The sequence below is a fragment of the Gopherus evgoodei genome, chromosome 1 (genome assembly GCF_007399415.2).
Source record: "Gopherus evgoodei ecotype Sinaloan lineage chromosome 1, rGopEvg1_v1.p, whole genome shotgun sequence".
Lineage (NCBI taxonomy): Eukaryota > Metazoa > Chordata > Testudines > Testudinidae > Gopherus > Gopherus evgoodei.
Genome location: NC_044322.1, coordinates 243,191,008 through 243,205,880, shown reverse-complemented (window position 1 = coordinate 243,205,880; position 14,873 = coordinate 243,191,008). Strand labels below are relative to the sequence as shown.

General features: G+C 49.2%; 1 protein-coding gene across 8 annotated transcripts in view; it reads left to right on the top strand.

Annotated features, from left to right (window-relative positions):
• Window positions 1-14,873, top strand: part of SOX5 (SRY-box transcription factor 5) — an 880,866-nt gene that overhangs the window by 800,417 nt on the left and 65,576 nt on the right. For all 8 annotated transcript variants that reach the window (XM_030541505.1, XM_030541513.1, XM_030541529.1 and 5 more), the window contains one exon: window positions 12,555-12,701. In XM_030541505.1, the coding sequence (XP_030397365.1) occupies window positions 12,555-12,701 (147 nt within the window). The remainder of the gene's footprint in view (window positions 1-12,554; window positions 12,702-14,873) is intronic.

The window sequence follows — 14,873 nt, the reverse complement described above, 5'->3', positions numbered from 1 at the left end:
GCCTGAAGTGCCTCGGGGAATCGCACAGATCTGACAAGTGCCGCATCTGTAAGGCTTTTAAGCCGAGGACAAAAAAGGAGAGGGATCAGAGGCTCCGAACTCTCCTAATGGAGGCGGCACTTGACCCGTCGACTTCGCAGACCGTGGTTTCGGCACCGGCACCGGATCGCTCCGGCACCGAGAAGACTCCTCGGCACCGACCTTCTCCGGCACCGGAATCAGAGCCTAGGCCGTCGAAGTCTAATACTCCGGCCAGGCAGACCCGGCTTGAACGCCCGGCCTCGACATCGGCCGCGGCGCCGCCGGCACCGTCAGCACCGTTGACTCCGGGCCCGGCGGGTCTGTTGAGTCCGGTGCCGCCGAGCTCCTCCATGAGATCTGGGGTTGAGATAATGGTCCCATCCACACCGGAGACCTTCGCCTCGGCTCGGGACCTTATTGCCCTGACGGAGCCTACTCGGCTGCCACCCCCGGTTCCTCCGGTGCGGGTCACGTCCAGAGGCAAGCCCATGATGTCGGCACCGCCCACGGACAGTCGTTCGCCATCCAGGCCCCGACGTCTTGGGCGCTCCAGATCCCGACGCCGCTCGCAGTCCCGGCACCGCTCCCCTCAGCGGTACCGGTCGCACTCGCGGCACCGGTCGGCATCGAGACGGTCGCGGTCAGGCTCCACGCGACACCGGCACCGCGACTCCAGGAGCAGGTCCCGACGCTACTCGCCGCACCGGTCGACCTCCCGGCACCGAGCTGGTGGCAGGTCCCGGTCGACCTCCCGGCACCGAGCTGGTGGCAGGTCCCGGTCCCGGTCGATCTCCCGGCACCGAGCTGGTAGTAGGTCCCGGCACCGAAGCGGCGCCCGGCACCGTGACAGATCCCGGTCCCGAAGCAGCGCCCGGCACCGTGACAGATCCCGGTCCCGAAGCAGCGCCCCGGCACCGTGACAGATCCCGGTCCCGAAGCAGCGCCCGGCACCGTGACAGATCCCGGTCCCGAAGCAGCGCCCGGCACCGTGACAGATCCCGGTCCCGATCCCGGCACCGTTATGACTCCCGGCACCGGTCCCCGGCACCGAGACGATCCTCCGTGCCGGCCCGCGCAGACCCGTACCATCCAGGGTCGGCCCCGCCGTGGCCCTCCAGGCAGCCGTCCGTGTCCTCCCAGACGGACAGCGGCTATGCGCTGGGCACCGACCGGCAGGCGGCGCTGTTTGCTGATCCGCCGCTGCAGGACCAAGGCCCCCCACAGTGGGGATTCTGGACACCCTGGGCGTACCATCAGGTCCAGGGCCCCCAGCAGCTCCCTGCTAGGCCGGCGACTGCGGAGCGTAGGGCCCCTGAAGCCTCTTTGTCTCGCCCCCCTCCCTCCCCGGAAGGGGACGAAGGGTCCAAACAGCAGGACTCCGCTGCGGCTCCGGAGACAGAGGCGAGGGCTGAGGAAGACCCTCAGTTGGACACTATTGTGCCTGGGGTCTCATCATCCTCCTCCCCGGATGAGGCGGTGGCGGGTACCTCCTCCAACAGTCCCCCCCCGCTGGATCTCAGGGCGCACCAGGACCTCCTCAGGCGATTGGCTCAAAACCTGAGTCTGCAGGCAGAGGAGGTCTCGGAGATAGAGGACCCAATTGTCACCATCCTCTCTTCCGATGCTCCCACCAGGGTCGCCCTGCCGTTTATACGGACCATTCAGGCCAATGCCAATACTATCTGGCAGTCCCCGGCCTCCATCCCTCCGACAGCGAAAGGAGTCGAGAGGAAGTACATGGCCCCTTCTAAGGGGTACGAATATTTACATGTTCACCCGACTCCCGGTTCACTGGTAGTGCAATCGGTGAACGATAGGGAGCGTCACGGCCAGGAGGCTCCGGCCCCCAAATCCAGAGAAGCCAGGCGGATGGACCTCCTTGGCCGTAAGGTGTATTCGGCTGGGGCGCTGCAGCTCAGGGTCTCTAACCAACAGGCCCTGCTGAGCAGATACGCCTTTAACTCCTGGGTGGCAGTGGACAAATTTAAGGAGCTGCTGCCACAGGATGCTCGCCAAGAGTTCACGGCCATCTTGGACGAAGGCAAGAAGGTCGCGCGCACGGCCTTGCAAGCCTCCTTGGACGCTGCGGACTCGGCTGCCCGTACCCTCGCGTCAGGAGTTACGATGCGTCGCATCTCCTGGCTGCAGGTTTCCGGCCTTCCGCCAGAGCTCCAGCACACGATACAGGACCTTCCTTTCGAAGGCCAGGGCCTGTTTTCCGATAAGACAGACCCCAGACTTAAGAGTTTAAAGGACAACCGGGTCATTGCGCGGTCCCTCGGGATGCACACCCCCGTGACACAGCGTAGACCCTTTAGGCCGCAACAACAGCAGCACCGTCGGCCGTTTTCCCAGTTCCGCCAGCGGCAGGACCCTTACAGGCGCCGCGGCAGGAACGGGAGGCGCAGGCAGTCGGGGAACCAAGGGGGGCAGAACCAAGGCTCCTCAAAACCCCCGCCTGGTCCTAAGCCTTCATTTTGAAGGTGCGCTCGAGGGCGCAGTAACAGTTTCCCCTACGGATCCTTCCCCTCCGTTTTCCAACCGCCTTTCGTTTTTCCTCCCGGCGTGGTCCCAAATAACATCGGACCGCTGGGTCTTGAGCGTGGTGCAGACGGGGTACCGCCTGCAGTTTGTTTCGTTCCCTCCTTCCCGCCCTCCTTCCTCGTCCCTCTTCAGGGACCCCTCTCACGAGCAATTCCTTCGGCAGGAGGTGCAGACGCTCCTCAGCAAAGGAGCTATAGAGGCGGTTCCCGAAAACGAGAAAGGCAAGGGGTTTTATTCCCGCTATTTTCTGATCCCCAAGGCCAAGGGGGACCTCAGGCCTATCCTCGACCTGCGAGAACTCAACAAATACCTCGTGAAGTTGAAGTTCCGCATGGTATCCCTGGGGACCATCATTCCATCCCTGGATCCGGGAGACTGGTACGCCGCCCTCGACATGCAGGACGCGTATTTCCACGTTGCCATTTGGCCACGCCACAGACGCTTCCTCCGCTTCGTTGTGGGGGCTCGTCATTATCAATTTGCGGTCCTCCCGTTGGCCTGTCCACGGCCCCGAGGGTGTTTACAAAATGCATGGCAGTTGTCGTGGCGCATCTTCGGCGCAACCGTGTCCACGTGTTCCCTTATCTGGACGACTGGTTGATTCGGGGCACGTCGGAACAGCAGGTGTACAGCCATGTCCGCGTGATCACCGGCATGTTTGCGAGTCTGGGCCTCTTGATAAACACAGACAAGTCCACCCTGAGGCCCACTCAGAAGGTGGAATTTATCGGGGCCGTCCTGGACGCCACTGTGGGCAGGGCCTCGCTGCCTCGGCAGCGGTTCCAGACCATGGCGGCGATCGTTCAACGCTTGCGGTCAGCCCCGTTGACGTCAGTGAGGACATGTCTAACCCTGTTAGGCCACATGGCGGCGTGCACCTTTGTGACCGACTACGCTCGGCTCCGCATGAGGCCTCTCCAGCTGTGGCTTATCAGTCATTACAGACCAAGGCAACCGCTAGACATGTTAATCACAGTCCCCCAGAAGGTCTTAGATTCCCTCGGCTGGTGGGGGGACCAGTCCGTATTGTGTGCGGGTCTTCCCTTTCACCCGTCTCAGCCCTCGGTATCCCTGACAACGGATGCCTCAGATCTAGGCTGGGGGGCCCACCTAGGGACCCTGCGGACGCAGGGCCTATGGTCCCAGGAGGAGGTGGGGCTACATATCAACATGAGGGAGTTGAGAGCGGTCCGCCTTGCTTGCCAAACGTTTGTCATCAGCTTCAGGGTCGTTGTGTAGCCGTGTTCACGGACAACACGACGACCATGTATTATATCAACAAGCAGGGCGGCACCAGGTCCTCCTCCCTGTGCCTCGAGGCGATACGACTCTGGGACTTTTGCGTAGCCCACTCCATTCACCTCAAGGCTTCCTTCCTTCCCGGAGTACGGAACACGCTGGCGGATCGATTGAGCAGATCCTTCCTGTCACACGAGTGGTCCCTTCGACCGGACGTCGCTCTCTCCATTTTCCGGAGGTGGGGTTATCCCCGGGTGGACCTCTTTGCGTCCAAGGGGAACAGGAAGTGCCAAGCGTTCTGCTCCTTTCAGGGCAGGGAGCCGGGGTCGATAGCGGATGCCTTCCTCATCCAGTGGTCGACCCACCTGTACTATGCGTTTCCTCCGTTCCCTCTGGTTCACAAGGTCCTCCTGAAGGTGCGCAGAGACAGGGCTCGTGTTATCATGGTGGCCCCGGCATGGCCCAGACAGCACTGGTACACCATGCTGCTAGACTTGGCCGTAGCCGACCCAGTTCCCCTGCCCCTTCATCCGGACCTGATTACCCAGGACCACGGGTCCCTCTGTCACCCAGACCTGCAGTCGCTGCACCTAGCGGCGTGGCTCCTGCGTGGCTAACTGGTTCCGAGCTGCGCTGCTCCACGCCTGTGAGAGAGGTGCTCTTGAGCAGCAGGAAACCATCCACAAGAGCCACATATTCGGCAAAATGGAAACGCTTCTCCTGTTGGTGCGTAGAGAGAAATCTCCGCCCTATGGAAGTTTCGGTATCCGAAATCTTAGATTATGTTTGGTCCCTCAAAGAACATGGTCTGGCCTTATCGTCGTTGCGAGTCCATCTGGCAGCTATCTCCACCTTTCACCCGGGTGCGGACGGTCGCTCCGTTTTTTCTCACCCGACGGTGTCGAGATTCCTTAAGGGGCTGGAACGGTTATTCCCTAACGTCCGTCCCCCTGCTCCAACCTGGGATCTTAACCTGGTGTTGTCCCGGCTCATGGGGCCCCCCTTTGAGCCGTTAGCTACTTGCTCCCTGCTTTACCTCTCTTGGAAGGCTGCCTTTCTAGTAGCTATCACCTCAGCTAGACGGGTGTCGGAACTCCGAGCCCTTGTGGTGGACCCCCCATACACGGTCTTCCACAAAGACAAGGTGCAGCTTAGACCACACCCTGCCTTTCTACCCAAGGTGGTCTCAGCCTTCCACGTCAACCAAGAGATTTTCCTCCCGGTTTTTTTCCCAAAACCTCACTCCTCAGGCAGGGAGCAGCAGCTCCACTCGCTGGATGTCCGTAGAGCTCTCGCGTTCTACATAGAGAGGACCAAACCCTTCCGCAAATCCCCCCAGCTTTTCGTGGCGGTAGCGGACCGTATGAAAGGGCTTCCTATCTCCTCCCAGAGGTTATCCTCGTGGGTTACGTCCTGTATCAGGACCTGTTATGACTTGGCCCATGTCCCTACGGGCCGTGTGACTGCGCATTCTACCAGGGCGCAGGCGTCGTCGCTGGCTTTCCTGGCCCGTGTGCCCATCCAGGAAATCTGTCGGGCAGCGACCTGGTCATCGGTCCACACCTTTGCTTCCCACTACGCCCTGGTCCAGCAGTCGAGAGAGGATGCGGCCTTCGGAACTGCAGTGCTCCATGCCGCGACTTCTCACTCCGACCCCACCGCCTAGGTATGGCTTGGGAGTCACCTAACTGGAATGGATGTGAGCAATCACTCGAAGAAGAAAAGACGGTTACTCACCTTTGTAACTGTTGTTCTTCGAGATGTGTTGCTCACATCCATTCCACACCCGCCCTCCTTCCCCACTGTCGGAGTCGCCGGCAAGAAGGAACTGAGGAGCGGGCGGGCCGGCAGGGATATATATTGGGCGCCATGGCGGCGCCACTCCAGGGGGCGACCTGCCGGCCCACTGGAGTTGCTAGGGTAAAAAGTTTCCGACGAACGTGCACGCGCGGCGCGCACACCTAACTGGAATGGATGTGAGCAACACATCTCGAAGAACAACAGTTACAAAGGTGAGTAACCGTCTTTTCAAATCATGCAAAAAAATCATAGTCAGAAGTCAGAACAGGGCCTATTCATGTTTATATTTTTAATGATGGGACTCAGAATGACACAGATTTTGAAGTGTTGGATCAATTCACAATTCCAAACATTTATATACAGGGGCCAGATTCATCCCCGTGATAACTCCATTGAAATCACAGGTTACACTAGGGACAAATTTAGCCCAGTATTCAGTATCCAATGTTGCTTGCTTTTATTCTTCCCCCTTTTTTTTTTGAGAAATGATATTAATCTCAACACCTCACATAAAAATTATGTTTATACTAGCGTGGTGTTATAAAAACACGTATCATTTCTAGGATATATTTTTTCAAATCTTTTTAAAATTGCTGTTAAATCCCATTCTTATTTTCCTTCTTAATAGAATAAGATCTCATTTTTAGTTTATCCTCAAAGCAGTAATGAGCATTGTTAACATATAATAACAGTGTCCAAGGGGGAAGTTTTCAAAGCCAGTCTACCCTTAAAGCTGTGCTATTGATGGACTACACAGTCATCAAGCCAAGTGCCGTTAGCAGTGGAGAGTTCAGCAGAATATTCCTGGTTAATGTATAGGATGAATTATAAATGTTTTAGGTGATGACCTGCAGAGAAGGCAGGGGGCTGCTTAATGACTTAAGAACAGAGACAGGTTCAATAATATAAAAATAACTGGTTTTCATTTTCAAGTGTAACCAATTGTTCTTTGTTCTGATGAATCTGCATGTACACAGATTTTCATAATAGGTTAATGAGAAGACAGGAAACAGGTACACAATACTGCATATGAGCAGGGCATCTGAAAGGGGATTATTTGGTTATAAATAAATAATAGAATTTAAGATTTAATTGCTTTTGAATGACCCAATTCTTCCCTTTTTGAAGAAGAAAAAAGTTCATAACAATATTGTCTGTTCTATTACATAGGGAATATTATCCCTTTTTTGTCATAAATAGCAAAAATAAACTGTTGCATAAATTGACATAACTCCATTGTAATTATTGGACCTTTGCCAGTTTCCACCAACTAAATATGTTGGCGAAGGTAAACCACTCAATGGCCTATGGACTCAGAATTCTCCAGACGTTCTTATACAGCTCATGACATCCCCTGAGTGCCAGAGATTGCATTTGTGTCTGTAATTAGCTGGAAGTCATATACAAATCTCCAGTCGTAGGGAAGTTCCCTATTGGGCATACATTTAAGGATGCTCAAGAATGGTTTATTCCAGCAATTATGTAGTGTAAATTACACCCATTTCATTTTTGAGGTGCTACCTTCATCACTGTGAAAGATCTGAGGATGCATAGAATACGCACATTTTGGTGTCGGCAGGATACAGACTGTGTCGACTCGACAATTCAGCATAAAGACTGCTGGCAGCCTTTCCAATGCATACATTTTATTCCAGATTTTGAGGTTCTCCGTTGTGGACCTCAGGGTAGAACTGTCCCTTTGTTTGAGTTCGATTGCTTTATTTACCATAGCCATAAACTTTCTTTCTTGTTTTCCATTAGCCATCTCAATTCACGGGATGTGTCCATATCATGTCCTTTTGTTTATCATAAGCTATCATCCCCTGAAATGATTAAATTTGAATAGACACATTCAATAATGTCGGAGCTCAAAGTTGTGCAATAATATTAACAAGCTGAGAAGTGTCCTGCATATTGCATGTTTCATTCCATTTTTCAATATGGGCAGGGCTATGGGAACAATCTCACTGGCTAATTAAGAATCCAACCCATCGTCACTGCACAGTTTGGAACAATTTAGCTTGACTAACTTTTTATTTACTCAAAAAATCAGTTCCACCATTTTTTAAATGGAGCAAGAGTCTATAGCAGCATGAGCTGGTATAGTTATTGGCAATGACTGCTCTTACCCAGCTGCCCTTTGGTTTTGGTGCCTGACCATGCACATGAGGCCACATTCTGCCCTTCCAACCCTGCAATGACAATCTGTCATTAAAAATACCCCATACATTGGTAGTTTGAGGGAGAAGACCTGGTTTCTGCTGGAATAAGGTTGGAACTTTTCATATATGTTCGTTTCCTTTTTTTAATTTGTATTCTTACATTATGAAAAGGATTGAATGGAGGTGAAAAATGTCAGCTTGACAGCCCAGGAGACTGAAGGTATCTATTTATCCACAGAATAGATTCAGCATGGGTAGTGGCATTGCAAGTTTCCCTCCACCCTGTCTTCCATACTGTTCCAAGCTCCACCAGTATGTGTCAACACTTTTCAAGATACTATCTCTCTGAGGACCAAATTTATCCCTGAACAGAGGACCAGTACAAGGCCTATGCAACACTTAAGTTCCACTTGCCCTCTCAAAATATGGCCTTCTTCTGCCCTCTGCATAGAGGTGATTAGGGAAGTTCAGCCTCTGATGCCCATTTAATCCTGGGCCTTTCTTTTTAGGCTGTCGGGAAAGTTGGATGTTAATACTGCAAGCAGCTCTCACCTAGGATTAACTGCTTCCAAACCATTGTGCATAGATCACTCACAGCTCTGAAGTGATACAAACTCTCGGTCACTCTGACATACACACACCCCATACAGACGGGCAAGTATGATCTGGTACTTGGAATAGGGGTAGGAGGTGGAGAAGTTGGAAATTCTGCCTAATGTCATGGACCTACTTGAGTTACCTGCTTCCCTTTCCTTTCAGGGTGAATGTCCTGTTTGATTGTTCACTCTTAAAGAATAATAGAACATGAGCATTTCCAGGGGCCTCTGAAGGAGAATATTGTTTCTCTGTCACAACTCTGTCAGCTGATTAGTAAAACTTTATAATCTTCCCGTGTCATGGAGCATCAGTAGTGCCTACTAAATGCCCCCATCTAGAGCAAATTAATCTCATCATTACCTTGAAGGTCTTATATAGTTAACCCTTGTCTTGACCTCTCTGGTGTGTAATCTGTGTTTTCATATCTTACCCATCACTCTAACATTTGTGAGGCCTACTGTCTTCCAGTTCAACTGGCCCTTTTGCAGCCTTCTCTCCTCCCACAAATAGCTCCATACCTTTTTGTCAAACTACTTTTACTGCCTGACTCAGACTGTGGTCTGGCCCTGTCTCAACTGGGATTGGTCTGTTTCCACCCAGGTATATGTCTGGACAGCTCCTTTGATCCAGGGTGCTACTCTATTCAGGGCCGGCTCTAGACATCAGCAGGTGCTTGGGGCGGCACATTTGCAGGGGGAGGCATTTGGCCCATCCTTTTTAATTTATTTATTTATTTATTTATTTTTAAACTCACTTCCTCCCGTCTCACAACCCTACAGAAGCGAAGCTATGGAACAGCTGGGGATCCAGCATGGGAGCTGAGACCCCATGGGAGTAAGTAAGGGAGCTGTAGTTCCTTGCCTAGCTCCCTGCCTGTAGAGCCAGCCCTGGAGCAGGGAAAGAGCTACATTTTCCAGCAATCCCTTGGCAGCTATCAACAGGAAAGGGAGGGGTAGAGCATCAGTTATCTGAGCCATGCTGCAGCTTGCTATGAGTCGAAAAGGGTGGCACTGTGAATAGGGAACAAGTGTGCCCAAGGAGTAGAAGGCTTTGGCTAGATATCCCCTTCAAAAGGCTTCCCCAGACTGGATTAGGGATACTGATGTAACCTCACCTTGCAGCCCCCAAAGAAGGAATTGGGTGGACTAAATGGACAGTTCCCCTCTCTATCTGAAGCCTAGCAAGGGAGGTAAATGAATCCTACTAGAATATAAAATGAAAAGTAAGGGAGGGGAGGCTCTGGACCTGGGCAGCTTTAGATACAGTACCAGGCACTTAGGAGGATTTCCACTTCTGACCCACGGAAGCAGAAATTGACTTTTCCTTTCCAGATTTAGCTAATATTCTGGAAGGGCATCTAGCACCTGCCTTCCAGATTTGAACACCCTCAAAATTCAGGAGTGCTCAAGCTCAATTTGAGCAGCTGTTACTTCATTTCTCCCAAATCAAATATACTGATCCACTGAAACCTGCTATAGAAAAAGTAGGATAAAATTGAGCAAGAAATGCTTCCCATGGTTTTTAGGACTGGAATTGCTATTTTCAAAAGCCATTGCCTTTTTTTCCCCCAAGTTTTATTGGTTTAAAAGGAAGACAGGGATATTGCATTGGCAAATTCCCCATAGAAAGAGTGGAACAAAAGAATAATAAAGGCACCTCAACTTTTCCTCATTTATGTAGAACAGTCTTATAATATGCATCGAGATATTCTCCAAGCTGAAAATTGTTCCACTTTACTGCAGTTCTGTAACCATATGGGAACCAGTGCTGTCTATGTTCTGTTCACATCCAAAATTCCTGCTGAATGACCCGCCCTGGGAGCGAGTTACCAGTGACCCAGGGCTGGGACAGCAGGAGGGTGCAGGTTTGGGGGAGAGCCCAGGGCTGGGGTGGCAGGGGGATGGGGAGAGGGCACTGGTTGGAGGGGAAAGGGGGAACCCCAGCGCTGGGGCAGCACGGGGTGTGGGGGGAGAACATAGGGCTGGGGCAGCTGGGGAGTGCGGAGGGAAGCCCAGGGCTGGGGTGGGGCAGCCAAAATTTTTTTTTGCTTGGGCAGCAAAAAACCTAGAGCTGTCCCTGATTCTATTGCACTGTTGCACATCAGTGTCCTCTTTGGTCTACTGAAGAACTACCACCCTCCCCACTCAGTTCTACTTTGGTGAAAGAAGCTTGGTTCTCTTTGCACTACAGCCACAGCAGCTCCTGTTTGTTGCATCAAAGCCCCCATTCCTTTCTCCTTGCATGGCTGCAAGAGTGGCTCCTTTTTTTGAGGACCCATTAAAGAGTGAGTGAGCGTGGCCATCTGTCTGTTTAGGCATTTATTTTGCATCTATCACTGTGGTTTGTGGCTGGGTGGCTGTGTCGGAGGTTGGCTGGTATTGGGTGAGGATGACAGGGCAAATGAATGAATAAATGGGCATGTGAGGAAGAGGAGAGAGAGGATTAAAGAATGGATGAATGGGAAGGAGAGAGTGTGGAGGAAGAAGGGGAGGGATGAATGTCAAGAAAAAAAGAGCTGAGGAATAAGCGGGGGTAAAAATGAAGAAATAAAAAAAGAAAATTAAAAGAAACAAAAGTGAGAAGAATATTAAACCAAAGAAGAAATGGAGAGAAGAGGAAATAAGGAATGACTTGGGGCAGAATTAGTTAAATGTAAAGGAGCAGAAGCAGCTTAGATTTTTTTAAAAATAAAAGGAACAGGCCTGGACAGAAGTACAGGCAGAAAAGCTATAAAGAAAAAACATGATAGTGGTGAGATATCAAGGTTTGGGATGACTTGCATAGATCACTCATGTCTTCACTATGCATGAGCCATATAAGTCATCCTAAACTCACAGCAAAGAAACCTGCACATTTGACCTCACCATCATATATTCTTTACAGAACATATATACTCGTGTGATATTTGTGCACATACCCAGAGACAGTATCTTTGCACCACTGAGGGCTGTTAAACATTGTTTTGCCAAGCCCTGCTTGGAACATCCTCCCCAAGCCAGGTCACCGTGGATTTGGTCTGGCCTGATATTGAAACTGACTCTGTTACCTTGTAAACAATTCCCTGGGCCATCCAGACTTTCATCCAGCTTCATTTTTGTTCTCCTCTATACATAAATCAGTCGGTGTTGTATCACACACTGCTTTTCTTGCTGATGGTGTTTGTTTTCTCCTCTTCTTTGTGAGTATAGGTTGCTTGCATGCACAGCCATATCCTCTATTTCCTCTCAGTTCTTGGCCCCAATACAGCAAGGCAGTTAAGCTGGTGCTTAACTTTAAACACATGATTTCGATGTCAGTATTCAGTGCTTAAAGTTAAAATGTCATTAAGTCCCTCGATGGCTCAGGGCCTCTGATATTTAGAACATTTTGTTTTTTATTCTACTATATGTTTCTGCTATACCTAACACAAAGAGGTCTCAATCTTGATTGGAGCTTCTAGTTGCTAATGTAATATAATGCAAAATAATAATTTATTCTTATTAAAGCTTATTACAGTAGTACCGTCTGAGAACAGGCTCAGTGGTTTGAGCATTGGCCTGCTAAACCCAGGGTTGTGAGTTCAATCCTTGAGGGGACCAGTTGGGGATTGGTCCTGCTTTGAGCAGGGGGTTGGACTAGATGTCCTCAGGTCCCTTCCAACCTTGATAGTCTATGATTCTGTGGTCTATGAAACAGGGCCTCATTGTGTTAGGTGCTGTAAAACACGAAGCAGCAAAGAGTCCCTGCCCCAAAGAGCTTACAGTCAAAATTGGCAAGCCCCACACACACAGTAAGGGAGAGGCATGTAACATACTAGCAGAGTGAACAATATGATGACGGTAAATGTCACAGACTGGGTGTTAATATAATATTGATGGGATGGGATGCTCTTATGGTCAGGTCCTTTCAGGAAGCAAAACAATTGATCACATGGCTCAAGCAAGGCATGAAGCTGGGCTATTGCTATTTGTTTTGAATCTCTGGATGCACGCTGAAGCTAGGCCACCTCACATGTGACGTCTGTCATTCCTCCCCTGAGGAATGACTCAAAAGTTGAGGTGACAGCTCCTGTCTTGAAATATGCCAGTGTGCTAGCTTAAATAAAAAGGCTGAAAAAACTACATCAGGAATAGGAGAAATTTTTGAAAAATGTTTTAATTCGTTTATTGGCGATGTTTAATTTTCTCTCTCTCTCCTGTCTTTTCTTTACAGCAGTTGTATGCTGCCCAGCTTGCTGCAATGCAAGTGTCTCCAGGAGGCAAGATACCTGGCATACCCCAAGGCAACCTTGGTGCGGCTGTATCCCCTACCAGTATCCACACAGACAAGAGCACAAACAGTCCTCCACCCAAAAGCAAGGTACTGTGCCATTTTAAAGGAGCAGGTTTTTGTTTATCTCTCAGTATTTACGTGGTCCCTGTCAAAATGATATCTGAGCAGCTCCCAGGTGGTTACGGATTCATCTTCACAATACACCTTAGAAATAGGAGAAGTACTCTTATCCCCATTTACCTGATGGAGAATTCAGGCGTGGTGACAGTAAGTGACTTGCCCAAGGTCAAAGAGGAAGCCAGTAACAGAGCTGGGAAGTGAATGCAGCTCTCCTGAGTCCCATCTAATGCCTGAGCCACAAAATTATTATTTCTTCCATCCTTTGGTAATGTGCAAAAGACTAAAGCTGCATGCCTCCCATTCTAGCACACAACTGCTATTCCCCCCTAACATTTAACCCATAGCCATATAACCCATAGCCAACAAAATATGATAGCAGCATGGCATCTCATCCAGAGCCAAATTCTGCCCTGGGGCTCTGGCACTGAAATCAGTGGGGACTCTATGTACATATCCAATGGCAGAGCCGACACTCAATTAGTGGCCGTTGTATCACAGAACATATTTTAATCTAATTTGTATAATGAAGGGGTCTACCCAGAGTAATTTGGAGGTGGCTGGAGAATGAAGATTTGTGCTCTCTTCGAAGGTCAGGTTAGCAAGTGTAGTCAAATCGTCAAAACATCAGCTTTGTTTGGCAAGTTGGCTACAGGTAAGACAAAGGCAGAGAATGCATCACATCCACATAGCACGTTGAAACTTCATTTGACTATTGGCCAAGTGATGTTAATTTGAGATTCTGTCATTTCTCAGCAGTTGTTTTGGGGGATTTGGTTGCTGAGAGTCCAAATGAGATTTTTTCAGAGTAAATTGAGTATACTTGTCCTTGCCATCAAGCTCCTATATCACTCTGTCCCTCCATATTCTTTGCCTGGACAAGGGTAGCTAGGTTAAATGAACATACCAAATAAATTAGAGAAATCTTTTTTCTGTTGCTAAATCAACATCTGTGACTTTGATCAATTTAAATCAAATATGCATACAATACAGTGGACCATAAGACCATGAAGAAAATGGCTTCCTTATCTTTTGATTACTTTTCTCTTTGAGTTAGCCTTAATGTATTGTAGAGCCTGTTTCAGCAACTCCTATCCACCCTAAGCTGAATGGTAGGAAACCTGAACCAATCATGTTAATGAATCAAGATTAACTTCTGTGTTCAATGGAACTACTCCAGTGATGTTGAGTGAGACTACTTGCATAAGTACAACTCACAGGTTGCAGAATAAGGGCCACCATTTGTGTCTATATCTACATATAGATAGAGATCGGTATAAATAATAGATATATAATAAAACATAGTAGCTGGGATTTTCAAAAGGGCCTAGATGACTTCAGAGCACAAGTCCCATTGCTTTTAAATGGGATTCAAGCTCCTAAATCACTTAAATGCTTTTGAAAATTCCACTCATTATTACTTGTATCTCTAAATTATCTAATCTTTGAGATGCTATATCTCACCAAGGATCAACTCATTAAATCCACTGCCCAGAATAAGATGTGGTCAATTTATTTCTCAGGTGGCCTAAGGAAACTGGTCACATTTTGGAGTGGCACTGCCTACCTTAGTTATTGTAAAACAAGTAGCAAGGATTTAGCCAAGGAAAAGGAGTAAAAAGCATCCCCATTTAAGTGACAGGAAAAACTTGATGAAATGTGTCCTTCCTTCCTTTCGATGTCTTCTAGCATGCTGTCCACTTCCTTTATCATGTCAGAAAAGATTCCTTGAATTGACAGTAGCATCTTAGTTTTTAGCCTAACAGTAAAGCTATACAGATTAAAAGTAGCCTGCCAAATAAATAATACCATTGTCAGCTCAATGAGATACATGGTCAAAAATTGAAAGGAATGCTTAGGACCCAGAGTCAACCTGGAAGTACACATTTACTTTCTCCTCTTCTCGATGCAGACTTTTTGACTTCTCAAAGTTTTTCTTTTCGTAAGGACATCTCTCTTATGTAGTGGAAAGTTATCAATCTTGAAGCCATTTGGCTCCCCAGCAATGTGCTTTTTTTCAAACAGTTGTTTGTATGGTTAACAAAAGATTTTTGTGCATTTTACAAGGTTTTTCTGTATGATGCCTCCAACAGCTTGTTGAAGAGATTCCACTGCATTTAAGATCCCGATGTTGTGTTTGGA